Source organism: Argiope bruennichi, chromosome 4, assembly GCF_947563725.1.
Source record: "Argiope bruennichi chromosome 4, qqArgBrue1.1, whole genome shotgun sequence".
Classification (NCBI taxonomy): domain Eukaryota; kingdom Metazoa; phylum Arthropoda; class Arachnida; order Araneae; family Araneidae; genus Argiope; species Argiope bruennichi.
The window spans coordinates 80,511,249-80,527,597 of NC_079154.1; the positions used below are offsets into that span (position 1 = coordinate 80,511,249).

General features: G+C 29.7%; 1 protein-coding gene across 1 annotated transcript; it reads right to left on the minus strand.

The window, feature by feature from the left end:
* Positions 1 to 204: 204 nt before the first annotated feature.
* LOC129966116 (uncharacterized) lies at positions 205 to 8,663 on the minus strand. Its single transcript, XM_056080496.1, has 6 exons — positions 8,504 to 8,663; positions 7,315 to 7,367; positions 4,405 to 4,524; positions 2,390 to 2,437; positions 1,011 to 1,067; positions 205 to 468 (listed from the first exon to the last, which is right to left on the minus strand). The coding sequence occupies exons 1-6, from the start codon at positions 8,655 to 8,657 to the stop codon at positions 403 to 405; spliced, it is 498 nt and encodes a 165-aa protein (XP_055936471.1). The 5' UTR covers positions 8,658 to 8,663; the 3' UTR covers positions 205 to 402.
* Between the last annotated feature and the right edge of the window lie 7,686 nt (positions 8,664 to 16,349).

Genomic DNA, 16,349 nt, shown 5'->3' on the forward strand with positions numbered 1-16,349 from the left:
GCATACAAAGTTGATCCTGATAATGCCAGCAATCAGAGCAAACTGAATCGAATACAAAATAACTACTGTTTTCAGTGTATTTCTATCAACTTAACAAGAGTCAACTAATGATCCATCCGCAGTACGTTAAATCTATGGATTAATATAAGAAAAAAACATCTTTTTGAAGAGAATATTTCGAAATGAACTCCGAATTTTGTCCGAAGAAGTTTATTCATAAATTACCTTATAGTTACAGTAAAATGTTTCTTTATTTCAGCTTCACTGAATTCCTTATTTTATTTTATGCTTCAGTTAAGTACATTTTGAGATCGAAATTATACATTAGATCAGAGATACACAATTTTATTAATACTCTTGATTTGATCTTTTTTCCTTTTTATTAATTGGAAAAGCATAAAATTATCTGTCTAGCACTGAACATATTCCGATAGCTGCGTATTTTTCCATCAAAGAAAATCCACAGTCCTGCAAATAAAAAAAAATAACGTTAAAGTATTGTTATTTGTTGAATAAGCTTTAAGTATTCACAATAAATATGCCCGGATTTTATGAAATTTGACGATTGTTCTTGTCATTTTGACAAATGGTAATATATCTATATACAATTAAATATTTTTTATTATTGCCAAATGAGAACAAGAAGTTCCTGTTTGTTTCCTTTGCAGTTTAATCATTTTTATCCAGATATTTTTATACTTCAAATACAAAAATTTCTCTAACATTTCTTAATTAACATCATTTTAATAAATAGATTAATTATCATAGTTTAATTTAAAAAATATTTTTAATAAATGTTATGTTTTTAATCTACTTTCTATAAACCATCAAATAATTTTATCAGTATTTTAAGCTGTTAACATAATTATTCTTAAAAATTCACTATCTGAGAAGAAAAAAAATCTATTGAAACAACTGTTCTATGAGGCGATAAATTTTAACCTAACAAATGTGTCCAAGTCATTTTAAGAGTGATAGTTTACACACACAAAGAAAGAAAATAAACGTACCAGATATTTTTCGAAGTGATCACATTGATGTCTTGTTTTGAGAGAGCTGCATATAGCCTAAAAATACACACAATATATATGTTTCAACTCAGTTTTACAGAAACATTTTTCTTAATATTAATGGGTAAAAGTCCAGAATTTTATTTTACAGCATTCAAAATTTCTTGAATTAACTTAATTCTTGAGCTGAGAAGATATTTTGAAAAAGTTGCAAATTTCAAGAACGGTTAATTGTTTCGTCACCGCTTAATGTGTGTTATCTTTTGCTTTATATTATCAAAACTTTTTGTCTCTGAAGCAGTGTGTTCAGATGTACACAGAAATATGTATTAGACGTAACATTATATCGCTTAAACTAGTTTTGAAGTAGAAAATTGAACAATCCTTCATTTTCAACCAGTATTAATGATTGGAATTTCTTGCTTCACTTGTAAGGATGCATTTGGGAGTCATTTTTTCCAAAAAAAATGGATTTCGTATCCTTTTGTCAGGATCAGAGTGGCCTCGATTGTTTTAAAGGGAAAAGGTATGCTTGAAATCTGTTGAAGTTATAAACCATGCTATGTGTGAAAGCAAAATGGATATAAAGAAACTGGTTTAAGTCTTAAAGACAGAATTGAGATTCTTAACTAATGTGAGCATTTATATAAAATGAATCAACGGAACATTACGGCTTAGTTGAAAATTTCGAGATTTTCGTAAACAATACGATGATGATATTGATGGAGACGAAAATGCTGAAGAATACTCTCCAACGTCGAAATTAATTAAGATTTTGATATTTTGAAACGTCTCATGCGGCATCGTTCAACAAATTTTAAAATACAGGTGGTTATTAAAATAATAGAAACACCACAAGCGAATCAAAAAATTTGTATTAATAAAACGTGAAGTCACTTATGGCCCATAAAACAGCTTGGATTCACCTGGGAATCGAATAATAAAAGTGCTGAATAGAATTGCTGCTTTGAAATTCTATTCAGCACTTGAACAGCACTAGATAAATTTTTAAGCGTTAAAAAATTAATGTAATTATTAGAATTAGTTCCAATTAGAAAAGCATTATAGTTGAGACTTTAAATCACTTCTGTATTTACGATGCAAGTTGATTTTGGAACCATCCTTTGCACTATGAAATTTAGGTAAGCCATGCCGTAATCCTATCGGGCTACGGATTTACACTCTATATTTTTATCTGCACTTTTTCTCTATTGTTCCAATTGATCCCCCATTGTCTTCTAATTTGTTTAGTTAGTTAAATGCAAAATCAAGAGGGATAGTAAGATTTGAAGCTTTCTTGAGATAGTATCTTTTCTTTACAATTGCATTCTGCTGTGTGCATTATATTTTGAAAGCTATTGCAAATGCTGCATACTTACTGTAAATGCGTCTATCAGCAGTCCAGTGATGTGGTGAAATATTGCCGACTAAAAAAAAAAAAAAGTTTACTTAGAACTGCCTTAAAATTAGTTACAATAAACAAATAGAATATCGAAATTTTTAGATTTAAAAACCCATCTTGATTTAATATTAGTGTGCAAACAAAACGATAAGAGTATATAAATAATGTATAAAAATTAGGGCTAGTTAATATTATCGTTATAAGAACAAATCAAATTAATTTTTCATAGTAAAATTGATAGCGATAAAATTCCAACTTATTGTATCAATTTGATTTTTCGCCAATGTCGGTAAAATCGTACCAAACAAAATTCCATCAAGAATTTTAGGACTGGAATTAAAACCACGTTTACTATATTTCTGAATGATTACAGCATTTGGCGAGTCATCGCCACAGAAAAACTCTAATTGGGTGAAGTTATCATTTATTTTGTAATTATTGTCTACTAAATATTCTGATAGGCTGGGATAGCCTGGTTGGTAGAGCGTTGGATTCGCGTCCCTAAGGTTGCGAGTTCGAACCCCGCCGACCGAAGATTTCCCACGTGCTTGGTGGCTGACGCGCGCATAAATCTGTCGTGGTCACAAAGTCCTCCATGTCGAGAGTAATACCACTGGGGGTACTGGATCAGGGGTGATCGTTCTCTGATTCAGGTCTAAATTACGATCTGTGAATGAAGTCCGCCCCGTATAAAGGGTTGTGACATGTGTGTCGCTAAGTCGTTCTCTTGGCCCTAGATGGCGCTGCTATAAAAACAACAGACGCTCCCCCACCGGCTTAAAATCGCTGTCCTCGTAACAGCGGGCTTGTCCATGATAAGTGCCATAAGAAACAACAACAACAAGTATTCTGAGTATAGTTTTTGAATATATATATAATATAAATAAATAAAAATATGCTTACTTTCTTTTCCTATTAAAATAAGATATTGTACGATATCTCCACCATTGCAGTTTTAAATTCTAAATGCTGAACAATATTGTGAAGATATCGTTACAATATTATTGGACATTTTGAGATAATGGAGTTATAAATGCTTATATTCGCTGAATAACTGAATTAGGATGACATGAAATAATATGGATTTAAAACGGAAATGTTTTCTTTTGAATAGATATCAAAGCAAGAGCAAAATCTGAAGGTAGATTAACTAAATCACCATTTGGAACTCCACTACAATTCTATAATTTTCTAAGCACTATTTGAAGGTTAATAAGGTTTCCTTAGATCTGTTAATTTTTCTATGCAGTTAATGAATTTGAAAAGGCTTTCAAACTATGTATATCTCTGATAATACATAACTAGAGGTTATCTTTTATTATTAATTAATTTCTATCTATTTTTGGGTTTCAATAAGAGGCTGTAGAATTCCTAATTGAATTAGGATTACATAATTTAAGAAACCATATGAATAATATAATACACACCGTATAGGAAAAGTGGATTAACTTATATACCACTTATTCGATTTCTTTTATCAGATAAGTGAAAAATGAACTTTACTCCCGCGACATTTTCATTCTGATTTTATATAGATTTAAACATGAAGATGATAGAAAGTGGGAAAAAAAAAAGAATGTAATAATGTCTTTTCAACAAGACATCACATGCTGAAGATAAAAACATTCAAGGTTAGGGGTTGGGGGAATGACTCGCTTAATTTTAATTAATTTTCTACTATTAGTCATAATTATTCTTAAATAAAATTTTCAGTTTCCTCTCCACTAATTCTACCATTGAACTGAATTGCTCACAATAGAATGACATTTTTTCCTTCTTTATAAAACCAGTCTCGAAATTCTATTCCAATTTATTCTAGTTATCATGTTTCCATGGATCAAGCAAATGAAATGGGTAGAATCATTGTAAGAAATCTAGTAAAATAAGAGAGAGAGAGAGAGAGAGTTGAGTCCAATATTGGAAACTGAAACTCCCCAACATTTTCTTCTTTTCAACATTTTTCTACAGCAGACAAGTCCTTTTTACAAATACCTTTTGATCGTCCGTCCAGGCACAGTATTCATTTCTCAGAGGAACCAAACCAGTTGAATGGAATGGATGTCCAGCCAAAATAGCAGCTTCTTTAGTAAAGTTTTCTGCAATCGCGAAGTCCTGTAAAGAGGTGAAAATACAACATTATCTTAAAAAATAAAGCTATGTGATTATTAGCTAAATTTTAAGGTTTAAAGAGAATTATATTTGTTCGGAAAACCTAAGTATATAAATTCATATTAATTGTCTAGCCATGCTCTATATCTTAAGCACTTCAGATAAGTAGTGAGCGGGACTGGTCTCGCAAAAACTTTCTCGAATGCTCTTTAACAAAGATGTTTTCTCAAAGAATGCCTTTCATTGCATTGGCGTGCAGTCATAATGAAATATGAATCTTTGGCCCAAATTTAGTTATTTTACTAAATCTGTCGTGTGATCCTTAGCGAGGAGTTTGGCTATTAATTCCTGGTATATAGTTAAAAACAACCAAAAATAGAATCTATTTTAGACACGTTTTCCCCAACCGATTAAAAAAATTTTTTAACTCGAAACTACTCTTATATTTTACAAAATCCCAAACCAAATTTCCTATACTTAAATTATTGTGTTTTGAAATTGGCGCATTTACATGTTTTTAAAAGTATAGGGCGACAAACGGTCAAGTCCTTATTGGATTTGGCTCAAAATTTGATAAGTGTCTGTATTATAGATGTTAAATCTGTGTGCAGAATCTTATCGATCAATTTTATCTATCTAGCTCTCTTAGGTTTTTAGTTATAATTTTAATTTATATTCGAACAGCTGAACAGACTGACTTCTCTTGAACGGATTTTGTTCAAAATTTTGCAAATTTGGATTAAAGACCGTGTACCAAATTTCATTCTTCTAGTTTAATACGTTTTTGAGTTATCGTCATTACAGACAGATGAACAGACCGATAGATTTTTTCCCACAAATGTATTTTTCGAATTCAGGGAGTTTTAAAACGTGTAGATGGTCACAATCTCGAGCTCGAATTTTTTTTTGACGATTACAATATTTTTTTTAAATATCGTATACGAGAAAGTAAAAGCATATTTTTATAAATCTCTACTGGAATCAACTGTATTGACACCGACTTCACCGCTTCAAAGCTAATTTTTATACGAGTAATCACTGGTCACACCATTATCAGAACATTTTTTTAAAAATCTATATGATTGCATCATCATAAAAGTGAACAGATGTAAAAACAACTGAAATAACAAGTTGAATTTTGTTGATTCAACCTTTTATATTCAACGCTATTTCAATTTATTTTTCACAAATGATTCGTTTTGCACTTTTGAAACTTCTGATTTTTTGTGTGCCGATAACAGACTAATTTTGCTGCAGTTATGATTGATAAAAAGAGTCTTCTCAATAATTTAATAGCTTATTAAAATATTACGTCATTTAATTATTTGATGCTTTATCTTGATTTATGAGATGAGCTAGTTAATTTCAATGTCGTTAACCGGGAGCATTGATTGCATTTAATTTCAATGGAATCTTCTATGTATAATTTCCATTTATGACTCTGTTCCCTTAGCAACGTATTTTTAAAATTCCAATTGCATACAGATTTAAGCTATTTAAATTCATTAGCCTTATACCTCTTCTTTTTATCAATTCTTCTAATGAAATAAAGTCGCATGATGTAAAGTCATCTAACATACAGTGTTAATGCTAAGTCCTCTTTAGAATTCTCCATCTAAAATATTCATTTGATACAACCATTAAAATGCTACGAAGCAGTTTGTGTCTTTTAACATATTAGCTGAATTAAAACAAGCCGCTTGAAAGAATGAAAGAATAACAAAAACTTTTGAGCTTTACGAATATATTTTCTAATTAATCGTCTTTAGTGACCAATTGGCTCATTAGGGATGTTAGCTGTGTTTAATTTCAATTAATACACGCTGTCAGGACTAAGTTCTCTTTATTATTCATCTGAAATATTCAGTTGACTCCAATATTAAAATCATATGAAGAAATTTGTGCCTTTTACCATATTAGCTTAATTAAAACAAGCTTATTAGAAGAATGAAAGAATAGTAACAAAAACTTCTGAACTTTCCGAATATATTTTCTAACCAATCGTCTTTATCGATCAGTTGGTTCATTGGGGATGCTGGTTGCAGTTAATTTCTACTAAATCGATAAAATATGGCTTGATGTTCAAAATGTTTTCAGCAAAGCATATTTATGATTTAAAATTTCGATGGACATTAAAGCTGTGTTATTTTTAATAGTCTTACTCCTGATCTGTTTAATGGGTGCATGGGCCATCCAAATAGAAACGAGCCCTATGACAGCCCTATAAAGTGCCATTAAAATCGCAACTGTCTTGGAAATCTATTCTTTAATATTTTCTTCTTCAATATTGTAATTTCCCTTTCTGATTCCTCAAGTAAACTTTGGGCATAATAATCACAACTTTTCTTCTTTATATGTCAAAAAATGGAAGGAAATTACGCGATTTGATATAAAATAAACAAAAATGATTTGAATTTCTTTACAACAATAAAATAATGGTTGTAAATTTGAAAAACACGTTTTAAAAAAAGTATAAAAATTTAGGAAGAAATTGCATGCTATTAAAAAAGACATTTTATATTTTTAAAATGATATAAAAATGAGCTCGAAAGATCGAAATTTTGGCGAACCTAAAATTTGTCCACTCGACTGCATTAAAAGTAGACATTCTCACATAACAAATTCTGGCCTAGGAATTGTAACATTCGAGTAAAGAGATGAAAGGATATATTGAAGATATAAAATTGAAATATTATATTATTGATGTTGATCAGGACTGATTTTTATACAGCGATGCACAAATTTAAGAATTTATCAATCATATAATGAGAAGATAAAAGAGCAAACACTTACTTCTTCTGTCAAATGCTCATAGCATTTCATCACTTCAGCAAAACCTTCGTCACCTGAAATAAAAGTAAATTTCATCATTAGCTATAATAAAATAGTTAAATCTAAATGGATGCCTACTTTTTGTGTTATAGTTCTTGACAGTTAATGATTTCTGATAATTAAATAATTACTTTCTCTCTTAAGAGGTTTTTTTAAAAAAATTTTTTATTTTATTTGATGGTGGTTAAAACAGGCATATTTCACTGGTGTTCATTATAAAGAATAGTTACAGAAAATTGAAATGGAAAAAGCAAATTGAACTAATTTTATTTCGTTTCCTTTCAGGAATCTGTTGCCATGTGTTCAAACTATATTTAACTTTTATATTGCTATGAAATTTGTTCATTCATTTAAATTTTGCAATTATAAATATCTGATCATCTTAACAAGCTAATGTTTTTTAAGATGTATGCAATCTATAATTGAAAAGGACTTGAAATTGTTATGCACAGAGTGTAATATTTCATTGAACCAAATTTGGCACACATTTACTTCTTGGGTAGAAAATTCTCAGTGAGAAAGGATTTTGAAAAAATTTAATTATGATTTTAATTTATATATTAATTGAAATTTTAACATTTTATACCCTTTTAAAATTAAAAAAACAGTTTTTAAGTAACCTTGATTCTAATTCCGTACAATTTTTCTTTAATTTTGATAAATGTTTTAAAAATTTTGCAACAATGTTTTATAATGTTGCAATGAAATTCAAATTGGTTTTATTGCTTCATTAAAACATTTATTCGCCGGGATTTGTTAAAAAATATTGATAAATAAAAAAATATGTTTTTTTTTCGGACTTGAATTTTAAAGCAAAATCTTCACTTTTGTTTTTACTAATGTAATCAAAGTACCATTTCTATAAAATTCACAAAATACCTTTAAATATAAAGCATTCTTCATTATTTTAACATTAATATTTTTTAAACAATAAATTTCGTCTGAATTTAACATTCTATCATAATTTCAATCAATTTAATTTTATTATTTCATGCTGAATTTCATAAAGCAACCCTACAACTGTGCAAAATTTTGTAGGTGTAATTGTAAAAAAGTTGAACAAAGGTTTAATTACATATCTTTGCGAATTCCTTCATCATCGATAAAAAACAACAACACATATTCAACTATCCATTCCGACTATACTAACCTGAATCACAGTTCACGTATCTGTAGCACATGTCAAATTCCTCATATTTTAACGAGCCATCACCCATATCACCTGAAAGAGCGAAATCTAATAAATTGACAAACAATATACAAGTCCATGCAATTATCAATGTTTTTCTACCGGAATTCATCATAAGAGTTCAAAGTGCTAAAATAGAAATCTTCATTTAAACATTGTAATTTATATACTTAGTTTCTAGTGCCATGTTTACTATTCAGTGATTGTGATTCTTCTTCTGAAAGATTTTTTTTTGTTAAACATAACAGTGAAAAAACACTTCCCTCAAAAAATATCTTGCGTGTCATTTCACGGTCGATTATTCCTCTAGATGAAGTTTATGCACTCTTTGTTTAGTACATATGAGTAAGCTTAGGTATTGTGTTGCATCACGTATATATTGTGCTTATCAAAGCAATACACATTTTGCACTTGTTAGTATCAGTCAGGATCACGCCTCTTTTTTTCCAAAGCATAATAGAGCTAAAAAAGAAAGCTGATAGTGTGAAATAAACACATGATATATGTGAGGAAGTATTCGATAAAAATAACATGAATATCAAGCTATAAAATCGTTTGTTGTTTGAGTGAATGGATGACATTAAGCTCTCCTCCCCACACACTTTTTTTAATGCGCAACTACTAGATACACCCAATGTCGCTGGGAATTAAATTCCTTTTATATATACAGTGGCTCAAAAATTGAGAGTACACCTTAATTTTACTTCCTAAATCCAACTTTCAATATAAATAACACATTAACGGGAAGTGCAAACATGATTTTATTTTTACACATAACAAATGGCTTAATTTAGAGTAAAAATAAAGAAAAATCAACGAAAAATTTCTAAATTGAAAATTTTCAGAAGCAGTTTAAATAAACATACGCAGAATGTTGCCTCAAAAAATTGAGAATACACCAATGAAATTTTTGAAATATCACGCATAGAAATAAAGTGTCACTATTAAATTGCATGTCTTTTGGCTCTTATAATGGCCTCTAAACGTCATGGTACCGATCTGACCAATTTTTGGTGGTATTTGAAGATATTTTACCCCATTCTTCTAGCACCACTTGTTTTAAATGGGTTTTGTTTCTAATTTTGTGTTTTTGAACCCCTTTTTCGGGTATGGCCCACGAATATTCAATGGTATTGATGTCGGGGTACTGTGGTGGTGTGTGTAACTGTTATTTATAATGAAAAATACACCATATTTTGAAGTTACGTGTATTCTGTTTGGGGTCGTTGTCTTACTGGAAAATGAAATTTCCATCTAAACCCAAATTTTTAGCACTTTCCTTTAGATTGCTGCGAAGTATATCCAAGTAAACCGTATCATTTATAATGCCATCTATAAAAATTAAATTTCCTACCCCGGATGAAGCCATGTAACCTCAAATCATGACGGAGTCACCATCCTGTTTAACTTTAGGACGTAAATTTTTTGGTTATAAAGCAGTATTAGGCTTTCTCCATACAGTAAGATGGTTGTCACTGCCAAAGATGTTGAGGTTTCTTTCATTACTAAATATAGATTTCTTCCAAAGATTATTGGTCTTCAATTGATGAGTTTTTACAAACTTCAAATGCTTTTTCTGAATTTGCAAGCTGGTGAACGGTTTCTCTCTAACAATGCTACTTTTATATCCAGCTTGTTTAATGGCATTTAGCACAGTTTCAGCACTTACACTTCTGCCTATGATTTGAAAAGTTTATGCAACAAGTTTTATGAATCATATGGTAGCAGCAATATAAAGGAAAGTCTTAAAAATTTGGGTTTAGATGGAAATTCCATTTTCCAGCAGGACAACGACCCCAAACTGAATGCACGTAACGTCAAAATATGATGTCTTTTTCATTGTAAACAACAGTTACAGACACCACCACAGTACCCTGACATCAATGCCATTGAATATTCGTGGGGGATACTCGAAAAAGTGGTTCAAAAATAGAAAATTAGAAACAAAACCCATTTGAAACAAGTGGTGGAAGAAGAATGGGGTAAAATATTTTCAGATACCACCAAAAATGGGTCGAATCGGTACCATGACGTTTAGAGACCATTATAAGAGCCAAAAGATATGCAATTTAATAGCAACACTTTGTTTCTATGCGTGATATTGCAAAAATTTCATTGGTGTATTCTCAATTTTTTGAGGCAACATTCTGCGTATGTTTATTTAAAATGCTTCTGAAAATTTTCAATTTAGAAGTTTTTCGTTGATTTTTCTTTATTTTTACTCTAAATTAAGCCAGTTGTTATGTGTAAAAATAAAAACATGTTTGCACTTCCCGGTTATGTGTTATTTATATTGAAAGTCGGATTTAGGAAGTAAAAGTAAGGTGTACTCTTAATTTTTTGAGCCACTGTATATAAAACATAAAATTAGTTTTGTATAAAATTTTATAATATACAAAATCCTCTCATCTGCTAAGTAAAACGAATTTAATTTCAGTTTAGAATAACAAATGAATCAGACGATTTCTATTTCAATTTAGAGTAACAAATGAATCAGACGATTTTTATTTCAATTTAGAGAAACAAATGAATCAAACGATTTTTATTAACTGCCGATTACTTATTTTGGCCATAAATTATAAATATTTGTTTATATTTATATTTTAAATGATGGCAAAGTAGAGAAACATCGTTTTCATTTCAAGTTTTAAATGAAAACGTTTACTTTTAAAACATTATTAATTCGCAATTTTAAAACCAATAACAACATTATAAGGAGACAGATTAAAATACGTCCAATGAAAGTGAAAATAAACAGTGAGGGATATAGCGACAAAGGCGTATGTTATCCCATAGGAGCGAAAAAGTTGCAGTTAGTGGATATCAAAATACTTGAGGGCTTAAGTAAAGATGCTTAGATGATGTTTGCTTGCGAGAGTTTGAGATAAAAGAAAGGCAAAAGAAATGTTCAGCTGTTCGATGTTGAGTTTTTTTCCAGAGCGCTTCTATGTAGACTGTATATTTTGAGGGGTGTCTGAGTGATTGAGCCTGTGAAGAAGACTTAGAGTAACGATCATTTTACATATCACCCGTGCAATAAGTTTGTCTTGAACCCTACTTCTAGTCCAATTCGTGAGTGTGCTGATGTCTGGGAAATCTTTGATCAAAGCTAGATATTTGCTCCTGTGCTAATTATTTGAGGCTATTTAGGTAGAGTTCTTACGCCTATATACTTTAATAAGTCCCACGAGAAATGAGAGTTGCTTCAAATGTCAATATAAATTTGTAAATGAAACACTTTACGGACGGATATCTGGTGTTTAGTCAACCGTTACTTATTTATTGTTATTGAAATAATTCTCAATTTTTTTATGAATGTCGCATTTTGCGTTCTAAACATTTTCTGTCAACTTCTTTGACTCACTTATTCTATCTGTGGAAAAACATTATTTTAATAAATTCATGTACGTGAAAAGCACTTATATTTTTCTTAAAAAACAATTTTTCTAAATTTTCTTTAATTTTTTAATTTTGCGTTTCTTGGTTTTCAGTAATGAACGCAAATGTTCACAGGATATCATGGTTTAAGTATGTGCATCGATGATTTTTAGTTTCATTGATTGTTGCAAAGTTCTTTCACACTTTGTTCATAGCTAAGAATGAGGATAACAGAGAAAGTAGTCTCCCCAAATTTTCTTGCAATTCTCTAATAAAGCCGTTATTTCAGAAAACGCTTTATATGTTATTGGCTTACTATAGTTACGAAATATTAATCTTTGGGCCTGAATATATCATTTTTAGTGAATCTATCGTCTAATCCTTGGCAAGTTATTTAGCAATTAATCTTTGGTATGCAGTTATTACTATCCGGAAATCGAATTTGTGTTTTAGATGCGTTTTTCACAATCGATTAAAACGAAAACTTGACTTAAAAATTCCATATCATATCTGATATATTTGAGTCATTGCCTCTTTGAGCTATTACGCTTATATATTTCTGAAAGCATACAACAAAGTCAAACCTTTGTTGTATTCTAGATTATCTATGTTAATTCTGTGTATTCTGTGTATCCATCTCCCTCTCTTTGTTTTGCAGTTATCATATTAAATTAAATTCAAAGAACTGGACATTCAGATTTCCTCTGAGTGTATTTTGCTCAAAATTTGATAGAAATCCACAAATTTGATATTAAGAATATATATCCAATTTCATTCGTTTAGATTAAAACTTTTTTTAGTTATCTTTGAGTTGCAGACAAAGAGACCGACATTTTCCAAAAATGTGTTTTGTGAACACAGGAAAGTCTAAAACGATGTGATTCGTCAAAATCTTGCATTTGAACTTGTTGACGATTACTATACTTTCTCTATACAACGTATATAAAAAAGTAAGATATATGTATTGATTAAAATATACTCGAGATATCAAGAGACCAGGTTCAGACATTTCAGAAAAGAAAACGTTGAAGGACTATAAAGCGATTCGAAGAGTGGGAAATTATTGCCGACAAGTTGAAAAAAAAAAAAAAAAAAAAAAGATTAGTTTTATAAATTAAAAATTTTTAAAGTGTGCGAAAATCTCTGGCAGTATTTATTCTGTCATTGCTTCTTGAATTTTATTTGAATTCAATTAGTTTTGGGTAATTGAGATGCAGCTTTCTTCATTTGTCATGTTATTTATCTAAATTCATAGAAAATTTCTTGAACCAATTTTTTAGATGATAATTGTGGCATATTTTAATTTTGAATTTTTGTTTTGGACTCATTTTAAGATATGTTAAAATATTCTCTATTCCTATTAAACAGAGCTAGGTTACTAAATTGACAAAGCAAACAGTTGCCTTGGAGCCCCAAACCTCTGAGGATTCTCTAGGAATCTACACATTTTACGGTATTTTCATAGAAATGTATTTTTAAGGATAGTACATTCGAGTTCGTTCAAATAAAATCAAATATGATTTAAGTTTTGGAACATTATTTGAACAGCATTTCTAATAAGTTACCTTTTGCAATATATAATATAATGTGTGTGTGTGTGTGTGTGTGTGTCTGTCTGTGTGTAATGATATTTTAATTCTAATTTCAATTTAATTTATTTCCAAGATTTTATCTTAATTTAGCTCGTCATAACTTCATTCTAAAATATTCTCTTATTTCGTGATTCAATTCCACTTTCGGTTTAATTAATCCCTTTGTAAAAATAATGCGCCATCAGTACTACGTATCAAATGAAAGTGATACTTTTGCCCTTATCAGAGGTCAAAACATGGCGTGTGGCCGGAAATCCTATGTTATATAAGACTAGTGATCATCTGTTCATCCCCTTTTTCCTCTTTCTTACTTTCCCGAGATGGACATTAAAGATAATTAAAGATAGAATGTCTCGTATATGTCTTCAACCGGCCTTCTGCTTCAACCAAAATAATGTTACATATTATTTAGTCGATAGAATTCGAAATCCATTACGTATATTATTATATTAGTTTAGTATAGCAATATATATCTTTCAGAAAAGTTGTTTACTAATTCTTAAAGACTGTTTGATCCTATAACTAAATAGTATTTAGATAGCATTAAAAAGTTTTGTTATTTGTTTGTAACTCTCTTGTTTAAGATTTAAATTTGATTTTTTGTAGAGCGAGATACTGAATCTTACTTTCTAGAAAATAACCCGAAATTAAATGTTTCTTCTTTCAATTTGTCAAAATTTATTTCTCAAAACCGTTTATAAACAGATTAAAATTATAATTGATTCAAAAATATCTGATTTTGGAAGTTTGATGGGGATATGCGGTCTAATTAATTTATGGAATTGCAATAGAAATTTAACACGTGGCATATCTCATTTTATGTCACATTATCTTAATGCGTCTTAAGCTACATTCGCTGATTGCAATTAGACGGCCTTAACTTATATTGATTTTTGATATGTATGCAGGCATTTTATAATAGATTGCTAAATCGTTGTTCTGTTGATACGATGCTAATTTGATCATTTGGGACATGACATATTAAATGCTGTTTTTTAAAAATATTTCATGCTTCTTGACTTTTCTTGTCTGCTGACTTAGATAATTTTTTAGACATGATACAATATTAAAAAATTCCACAAATGAAATACCAAGTTCATAAGAGTTGATCATACCATTTCTGTTCATATTCATAATTATTGGCACATTACAAATTATTTATTTCGAGGCAGTCAATTAATGAAATTATTCAAAAAATACTTTAAATTAGCATTGTTAATAGCTCTGTTAATTTTTTTCTTAGCGTTCTTCAGAATATCATAAAAAAAGAAACATTATTAGTTCTATTTAATATTAATTTATTAACAGGATAAATAGCAAACATGTTAGTATACGAACAAATTATACACGAAATTTGCCCAGAAATTATTCAAATAAATATACTAAAAATTGAAGTAAATTAATAAATTGAATTTAAATAGACTAGCGCTGGTAAAAGCACGCTGAGACAAAATGAAGGAGTCATTAAGATTTGCCACAAATAATCCAAACTATATTAGTTTCATTTAGATTAATAGATCAGATATGCCACTCAAAATTTCTTCTCAATCTCAAGATAAAGATGATTCAACAGAAAACAAAGAAACAACAGAAAAATATAAGCTAAATGAGGATGAACTTCAAAACGAAAAACATATCTATGATTGTTTGAAATCAGATTCCTGTGCAGATCCAAGAATAAAACTGACAGATTGTTTGCGCAATACTGACACCCAAAACACGCCAATCAATGAAACATGCAACACCGAATTCTTAAAACTGATTAAATGCATTAATGAATGCGTTGATAAATCAAAGGAAAAGAAATAAGTAAGTTAGTTAATATTGTTAATGATTGTTGATTCGTTTTATTAGAATGATGCTAGTAATAATAAGTGTTGCAAAACCAGTGATATTAAACATTCAAAAATATTTCCATCTTGGTTTTTTTAGTGGAAATTTCTTATGTATTTTGTAATTTTAGAACAACATCATGTGGTGTCTTGAAATTCTTTTAATCGCTTTATAAAACAGACCATTTTTAATGTAAACAATGGCTTTTATTTATATGAAATAATGGTATTAATTAAAGGTGAAGGATTGGCGATTCATTAGCGAAAACAACAAAGATTATCGAATGAAATTTAATTAAAAAAAAGATTTTCTTCCTCTAAACTTTGCATAAGTAGCGTAAACAGGTGTTTATTTTCTTCTCGTAAGTTAGAAGCGCGCTTAAGTGCATTCATAGGGTTCCATTGCCAATTTGGTTTTGGTGCTACATTTGACGAGTTTTGGCTCTTTCACCTTTAATTAATAAGTACCGAAATATTAGCATCAATTTGATTAATTTAAGTTCAATTCATAATGCGTGATTTACTTTTTTGCGCTATTTTTTTTCACTTTGCCAGTTTTTATTTCTATATCCTCACTAAAAGCATAATCAGTTAAAACTTAATATTAATGTCCCATTTCTGCAAAATCTTAGTTACCTCGCCAAGGATACCAACAGTGCCAAACGCCAATCAAGATAGCGGACCAGACAGGCAATTTTTTGAAACAGTTACAGTTAGCTATTATTTTTATTAAAATTATAAATTGTATGAATCACTATTGTTTATCTAAGAAGACTTTTATTGCTGAATATCCTTTTAATTTTGGAATAAAGAAATTTTGCAAACCAGTTGCACCGGTCTGTAAATTCGATCGTCTTCTCTAATTTTGTTGTCTAATTTATTCTTGATTTCTTTATTTCAAAATTGAAAGGTTATTCAGCAACAGTGATCCTTCGGCATCTGAAGAAGGCACCGAGAAGAAATTTTTAACTTAAAAAATGTTTTACGGCTTCGCTAGTAGTGGGA